General features: G+C 42.0%; 1 protein-coding gene across 3 annotated transcripts in view; it reads left to right on the top strand.

The window, feature by feature from the left end:
- Positions 1-8,511, top strand: part of Znf346 (zinc finger protein 346) — a 45,668-nt gene that overhangs the window by 21,728 nt on the left and 15,429 nt on the right. For all 3 annotated transcript variants that reach the window (XM_004632285.2, XM_023716580.1, XM_023716579.1), the window contains one exon: positions 1,993-2,178. In XM_004632285.2, coding sequence (XP_004632342.1) covers positions 1,993-2,178 — 186 coding nt within the window. The remainder of the gene's footprint in view (positions 1-1,992; positions 2,179-8,511) is intronic.

Genomic DNA, 8,511 nt, shown 5'->3' with positions numbered 1-8,511 from the left:
TTTTTCTAATATTTTACATGTTAAATAATCCCAATCAGCTATGTTTCTCAAATAAATAATTTGCTAATTATTCCAGTAAAAATGACTTAGATGCACTGGTTCCTTGCCACTCTTAAAAATAGTTTTGTTTTTACAATAATCTTTTCTTATCAAATATGCTTCCATCTTGGTGCAGAAACTATAATTATTATTACACAGGAAATAATTTTTAATTTAGGCTAACATAAAGGATCGACCAATAATCTTGCACGGATAATACTTTCTCTCACAGTGGCTCAGTGACATGTAGAAGCTCTTAAATTGGTTTATAAGTCTTTTTTTTTTTTTTATGAGCAGAATATATTTATTGAGAGAAAGAAAGCTCCTGTCCAAGAGAGGGACAGGAGGGGGGCCCAAGCGGGTAGTTCCCCAACTTGCTTTTTTTTTTTAATAGCACCACAAACTTGAGTATCTTCTCATAAAATAGTCTATGTTGACTTAACTTTTTCAGTAACATATTGAAGAAAAATTAGCCAGAGAAATTGAGATTTCCTATATTGGAACAGTATTGTGGCAAAAATGGGGATTGAGCTCAGACCCTTGCGTTTACCAGGCAAGCACTTATTCTACTGAGCCATCTTCCCCACCCCCCTAAACTTTTCTTCTGGCTTTCTAAAAATCCTCAAAATGTCCAGTTGAAGTAGAGTAGGGATGAAAGGCCATCTGAGTCATCATCTATCTGTGAGTGCTGCTAAACCCTATACCTCCTCTATTACTGGTGGGGATTCTGGGCCCATTTTTCTAGCAGTGGCTCCTAAGTTAACACCATTCTAGCCATGTGGATTTATCACTGAGTCATGGCATCCACTTTTAAGGTGTACTGCGTACAGGCAGCATCACGAGGCTCACATATATGCCCTCACCAAGCTCTGATTAACTGGCTTACACCCTGAACAGAGTCAGGGATGTTTCCTGAAGATGGAAACTGGCCTTCATGTCTTCTGGCCATATCCTGTTGACTTGCCAAAGCAAAGAGATCATGGGCTTTAGCTCCCCACAGACCCGGGTTCTCTTACAAGCAAGATGCTCTTGGACAAGTCATTTTACCTGTATGAGCTTTAGTTTTTATCTCTAATGTGACAAATGATACATCACTTATTGGAGTACTGAATAGTAAAGAAAAAAAATGTATTTACAAAATGTGTAACTAAATGTTATCCTCCTCTCTCCTTCCCTTAGCATAGAGTGTAATGAAGCCTAGAAGACATTGTTACTATGGTTGCCTGGCCCTATATAAGCTCAGAACCCCAGTGTCTACATGAGTGCATTGTTCCTACCTACATTTATAACTGGGATGCTGTGAGGATGGAAATTAAATACCCAGATTCTTATCCTACTTGCTGTGAAATTCCAGGAAATTTTGAGATGAAAAGATTATAAGTATGCAACTCTAGTCGGTTATGGTTTGGCAACTTCATGGCAGAAATTCAGAGCCTCTTAAAGAGTATGGATAGGATTTATTTATTTTTTTATTTTTATTTTTTTCCAGTACCAGGGATTGAACTCAGGACCCTGCGCCTGCCAGGCAGGTGCTTATTCTACTGAGCTATATCCCCAGGGCTGGGGAGATGGCTCTGAATAAGTGCTTGCCTGGCAAGCGCAAGGTCCTGAGTTCAATCCCATTTCTGCAAAAAAAAAAGTATGGATATATCAGGACTTGCATGCCTAGAGTAGTTAAAGCTGCTGAGTGAGTTAACTGCTCTTTGGGCTCCCCCAGATCTTCGTTTTCCCAATTAGAGAAGGTGTTCACTATGTGACTAACACAGATAGTGCCTTATCTGCAGGTGTGATTAGTGACGCTGCCTTTCTTTTTCTTCAGTATATTTGAAAGCTTGGCACTTTCTGTGTTTTGTTTTTTCTTTATTTGTTTGTTTCATTGTTTCTGTTTGAACTCTCCCAGTGCAGCTCTGTCAAAATGCCTTACTAATCTTTTCCTTGTGTCCTCCACCTTAGCCTTGCACCAGAATAGAGAGATGATAGACCCAGACAAGTTCTGCAGCCTCTGCCATGCAACTTTCAATGACCCAGTAATGGCTCAACAACATTATGTGGGCAAGAAACACAGGAAGCAAGAGACCAAGCTCAAACTCATGGCACACTATGGACGACTAGCAGACCCTGCTGTCACTGACTTATCAGGTGAGAGGGTACAGCTTACATCCAGGGCTGGATCAGGGCTTGATCACTGGGGTTCTGGGGTCTAGCCAGCTCTGCTTCTCCTCCTTAGGTCTTCTATTTTTTTGGCAGAACTGGGGATTGAACTCAGGTGCTTGCACTTGGAAAGCACTTATTCCACTGAGCCATTTCCCCAGCCCCTCCTTAGATCTTCTAAAGGAGAGTCTGCAAACTCAGACACCTACAAAAGCTAGGCAGGGATGAGAGCTATATACTTTTACACAGTTTTTTAGAGAAATAAATTACTGAATTGTTTTTGTTTTTTTGTTTTGTTTTGGGTTTTTTTGGTGGAACCGGGGATTGAACTCAGGCCTTTGCTCTTGCCAGGCAAGCGCTTATTCTACTGAGCCATTTCCCTGCCCCCAAATTACTGAATTACTAGAAAGAAAAAAAAAACAAAAAAAAACAAAGCTGGGCAGACATTTTTTGTTTGATATTTTTAGGATTTTTTTTTTCTCTGAATGCCTTCAGGGCAGGTTTGGCTGGCTTGACTTGTGGGAATCCAACCACAGCAACCTGAGCCTGACTGCTCTGTGGGAGCAGCCACTTGAAAAACTGAGCTAAGGGGCAGCCATCCCACCCCCCGTTTGATATTTTTAATGTTGCTAAGAAGCCCAGACCTTCATACTTGCTAGGCAAGTACTGTATCACTGAGTTAAATCCCCAATCCCCAGCAGGAATTTTGTTTATTTGTTTGTTTTTGTGGTTACCAGGCATGAAATTTAAATGCGAGCTAGGAAGGGATATTGTCAGCTAAAGAATACGTGCCACTCCTAGCCAACACTTAGATTGTTGTTACCATATATTTCTTTTTTTTTTTTTTGTTTGTGTGTGTGTGTGTGTGTGTGTGTGTGGCCAGCTCAGCCCACCAGGGGGCGGGGCTGGCTGGCATGTGGTGCTGGGGGATTGAACGGCGGTCCCTGTGGTTTGCTAAGCTTGTTCTAAGTAGGTGCTTTAGACCACTGAGCCATCTCACCAGCCCTGTTACCATATATTTCAATTTTTCAAAAAAAATTATTGAGAGCTAGATTTGTATAGGAGATTCTCTAATTTCTTTTCTGAGTGCCAGCATCTGACTTAAGCCCAAGACCTGACTTGGTAAGCAAGCCAGGTTAGTGCTGTACCGTTAAATTGTCCCCATCATAAATTTCTCCAATGTTTAAATGTGCAGCTAAGGGCTGGCCAAATAGCTCAGCAGATTAAAGCACCTGCAAACAGGCTCAGGGGCAGGGGTTTTGATCCCTGGGCCTGCTGTGCCAGCCCAAGATGGCAGTTGAGATTGGGCGTGGTGGGGCATGCCTGAAATCCCAGCTCTTGGGAGGCTATAAACAGGTGGATCACTATGAGTCCGATCTAGTAGTGAGACTCTGAACACACTGTTCCCTAAAATATAAAAATAAATAAATGTGCGGCTGAATTTTTGAGCCAGACATGGTGATGCACACCTGTAATCGTGCCATGTGGGAGACTGAAGCAGAAGGATTGTAAGTTCAAAGCCAGTGTGGGCTACATAGTAAATTCAAGCCTAGGCTGGAATATATAATAGCAAGACCACTATCTCAAAACAACAACAAAAAGCCAGCCATGCTAGTGCCTGCCAGTAATCCCAGCACTCTGAGACAATGATGCAGGATGATCACAAGTTCAAGCCCAGCCTGAGCAATTTAGCAATTTACAAAGACTCTATCTCAAAATAAAATAAAATAAAATGTTTGGAGATGTAGCTCAGTACCAAAGACCCTGGGTTCAATCCCTAGTATATCTCTCCCCACAAAAAAATTTTAAGCCCTATGTGGGTAAAATCATCTCTGCATGCAAAGTTTGGACCAACAGCCACCAGTTTATAACCTCTAATTTAAATTCCCTATGTGTTTTCTATGTTTATTATATGGAGATGTCAACCTCTGCCTCTCCCTTCAGCATCTGAAGCTTACTTGTATCCCTAGGATAGGGTCATAAAGAGATTTTTCTGACTCAGAAAATATTGGTTTTATCCTTGACCTTGAGATGTCAGTCAAGATCACAGGAATAGGCATTCACAAACACTTAGAAGCCCTTTCCATTATAGTAACTACTCACAGCCTATTGTAAATGTTCCATTATAGTAACTACTCACAGCCTATAGTAAACCTTCCCTTGTACTAGGGGAAGGTTACTATTATCTCATTCAGTCAATAAATATTTATTGAGTGACTACTGTATTCCTTCATTGGAGAATAGTAGTGACCAAGACTGACACAGTCTGCCTCAAAGAGCTTCAGGAGCACTGGGGCTTTCTCTAGAGATAAAACCTATAATAATAAGAGCAGATAGATGATAAGAGGTTAAAAAAAAAATCTAAGTGCTGAAGAGGTAGGAAATAAGAGTACTCTCAAGGTATGTATGGATTTTAGCAGCCCATGGAGGTGCAATGACATAGCTGACAATTGAGACCCCCTCAGTATCCAGGTGTGGAACAGCTTGGCCTCAGGGAGGGAGCCTGCTGTTTAGAGTCATCTGTGCTTTTCCTATAATCATAGGGAGGGTGCCCAAACAGGTGCAATAGATGTTCCAGACCACTGATGAACAAGGGGAGATCGTACTTCTCTATTAATTCCCCAAACACCAAAGGCAGGCATGTAACGTAGGCCACTTAGGCCATAACAACATTGATGAAACAGGTACAAACCAGTGATCAAAAAGCAGATGGAAGGGCTGGGGAGATGGCTCAGTAGCAAAGGCCTGAGTTCAATCCCTGGTTCCACCAAAAAAAAAAAAAAAAAAAAAAGCAGATGGAAGAAGACTGTGGTCCACATCCTTTAGTAGGGTGTCAATGCCAAGGGAAAACCCTGCTGCATAAAACGTCTTCCAGACAGGGAGGGGTTAATTTGTTTCTTCATATCGCCAAGGATCACTTCCATGTGCCAAGGATTCTGGAAATTTGAGAACCAAACTGCTCAGAAGCCAGTTTATAATGCCATCTTTTTTTTGGCCTTGAATTGATAGGAACAATTATATTCAGCTGACCTGACCAAGGATTTCCTTGCAGCAGACTTCTAACCTCACTCCAGCTCCTACCCCTCTTTCACTTCTCCCTTCAACCTCCATCCCCAATCATTCCCTCATCTGGTATCCACTAGCAACTCAGACATTGTCAGGTTTGTACTTCTCACTTAAATTTGTGTCCATTCTGCTTTTTTATCTGAAGCCAAAGCCTTCTTTCTGTATCTGCCATACCTCTCTATTTTTCTAAGGTTAAATTACCCATAATAAGTATAGCTTTGTTTGTTAATTTTGTTTTGTTATTTGCTTAAGGCATCTGAATACAGATCAGCCAAGATCATTAATGAAAACCTAAGCAGGGAGGTGATATGGGTAAGAGTTTGATTTCCATCACCCCTAGGGAGCAAAGATCTAGGACCCACTGATCTTCCAGTTCTCTTACCCAATATCGTGCACATTGTCAGAAATAGTTTTGGTTCTTTTGTTTTTTAGAAATAGTTTTTTGGGCTGGTGAGATGGCTCAGTGGTCTAAGGCACCTACTTAGAACAAGCTCAACACACAGGGACCGTGGTTCAATCCCCCATGCACCACATGCCAGCCAGCCCCGCCCCCTGGTGGGCTGAGCTGGCCACACACACACACACACACACAAATAAATAAATAAATAAAATTTTAAAGAAATAGTTTTTTGTCATGAACACTGTCTTAGTTACTTTTTTTCCTTGAGACAAAATAACCCAACATCCAAAGTTAAAGGGGGAAAGGTGTATTTAGCTCACAGTTTATAGAGGTTTCAGCTTGTAGTTGGCTGGCTCCAAGGCAGGGTGGCCTGGCAGAGGGCATCACAGAGAAGAAGTAGTCCATGACAAGCAGGCAAAGACAGCAAAGCAGAAAACAGCAGCAGGGAAATAACAGCAGGAGCAGCAGCATCCAGCCTTCTTTCTATTCCTTTATATTCCCTCCAGGCTACCTGCCATCTGCACCCACAGTAGGGAGCCTTCAATCCCTTGTGAGTACATGAAGAAGTTTGGGGAGAACATCTAGACTGATACAAGCCATGACAATCACTGTATGTATTATACAGTGACAAAGAACATGGAGCATGGAGCAGTGGGTGTAGCTCAGTGGTTGAGCACTTTCCTGTGATGCACAAGGTTCTGGGTTCAATCCTCTGCACCACAAAAAAAAAAGGGAATCCAAGCAAAAACTACTACATTCTATGCCCAATTTATAAACAAATCAGGAAGAAAGTAAAGTTCTTTGAAGCCAAAAAACAAGAAGGACAGGAATGGTAGGTTATGCCTATAATCCTGGCTACTCAGAGGCTATAAGACAAGTGGATTGGGGCCAGGGAGATGGCTCAGTGGAATAAGTGCTTCTCTGGCAAGTGCAAGGGCCTGAGTTCAATCCCTGGTTCCGCCAAAAAAAATAAAATAAAAGACAAGTGGATTGTAAGTTCATGGCCAATTTAGTAAAACTTTGTCTCAAAAGGGGACAGGAATTTGATTTAGTGAGAGAGCATATCTGTATTCAATTCCTAATATCACCAAACCAAAAAAAAAGAAAAGAAAAGAAAAGAAAAAACAAAATTTGTCCTCCTATGTATATAACTGCCCCCCCCTTTTTTTTTGGTGGAACCTGGGATTGGAACTCAGGCCCTTGCACTTGCCAGGGAAGCGCTTATTCTACTGAGCCATCTCCCTGGCCCCTATAACTGCCCATTTAGAAGCTCAGAGCACTTGCAGCAGCAGCTCAGTTCTAATGATACTTAGGAAAATAAGAGATGAAGGAAGGGTATAAGGCAAGAGGTTTTCTGACCCGGGTCAGTGATCAGGGTGTCCTCCATAATTTATCCACTTGGAAATAGCCAGAAAAATGGGGAAGAGGGATGAAGGAACACAGGGCTTGCTTCATTTCTCACAGAGGAGCAGTTTGTTAAGTCTAAACCAGCTATTCTGAGTGGGTTGTTTATCAGTCCCACAGGTGCCATGCGAAATTAGTCTTCTCTGGAGCAGGCATAAGAAACCCACAATTGACATCTATAACCACAGCACAAAGAGAGCCTGGTCCCCACCCACAGCAGTTTAAACAGCCATTGATATGCACGGAACCAAGTGCATCTGAGACACAGCTCTTCAGCGTCTGTTGATTTGGAGACTTTTTTTTTTTTTTACGGAACCAGGGATTGAACTCAGGTCCTTCAGCTTGCCAGGCAAGCGCTTATTCTACTAAGTCATCTCCTCAGCCCCAATTTGGAGACTTTTTAAATGTTTGCAGTATGAAAGCCTTCCACAAATGAAAAAGACAAACTGGACCGTATTTGGTACCAATTCTCACTGTATAGCTCAGACTCTCATAATGATCCTCCTGTTTTCAGCCTCCCCAGCTCTGGGATTACACGCGTGTGCCACCACACCAGTCTTAGTGGGTGGCTCAGTGTGCCTGGGGGGTGAAGCTGGTGCCGCATGTGATACTGGGGATGAACGTCCCTGTGCTTGCCTAAGCAGGTGCTTAGTCCACAGAGCTATCGTGCTCACCTTCAACAGGGCTTTTCTTTTTTTCTTTTTTCTTTTCTTTTTTTTCTGAGTATTGGGGATTGAACTCAGGACCTTGTGCTTGCCAGGCAATCACTTATAATACTGAGCTATCTCCCTGGCCCCCAACAGTGGCTTTTCAATGGGTGGAAAGAAAACTACCTATTGACCTTTGATCTTTGTAACAAATACTTTTATTTTATTTGTTTAGCAAAGGCTTTTGCAATAATGCCTCCTAAGCACCAAGAATATAGTTCAGTAGCACAGCACCTGTCCAGCAACTGTGAGGTCTTGAGTTCAATTCCTGGTACCAAAAATAAAGCAAGTGAACAATGTGAAGGTCCATTTATTTATTTATTGCCAGGTAGGTACTGTGCCATTGAGCTATAGCCCCAGGTGAAAGTCCCTGTTAGACCAAAAGACTTATTCTTGTGATGCTTGCCTCAGATCCTTTCCCTGCTTGGATTTGTTGAAAAATCATGTGGTCATTCATATCAATGATGACTGCTTCCCCTGCCCAGCTTACAAGAAACGTTTCCCAGATTCCATCGAGGTGAAGCATATGCAAGTTTTCTCCTCAGAAAAGATGTACCAATGCACAAAGTTTGACAAGGCCTTGTGTCACCCCTATGACTGTATATGTCTGACTCCATATGCCCTGGCATTCAGACTATAAAGACATCTTGTGTTCTCTCTGTAGGCAGCAATTTATTATTTATTATTTTTTCCCATAATTTTATTGAGAAACAAATAGTAATGAGACAGTTTCAAACCAAATTG

Source organism: Octodon degus, unplaced genomic scaffold, assembly GCF_000260255.1.
Source record: "Octodon degus isolate 3935 unplaced genomic scaffold, OctDeg1.0 scaffold00048, whole genome shotgun sequence".
NCBI classification, from domain to species: domain Eukaryota; kingdom Metazoa; phylum Chordata; class Mammalia; order Rodentia; family Octodontidae; genus Octodon; species Octodon degus.
This window is presented reverse-complemented; position numbering and strand designations above follow the sequence as displayed.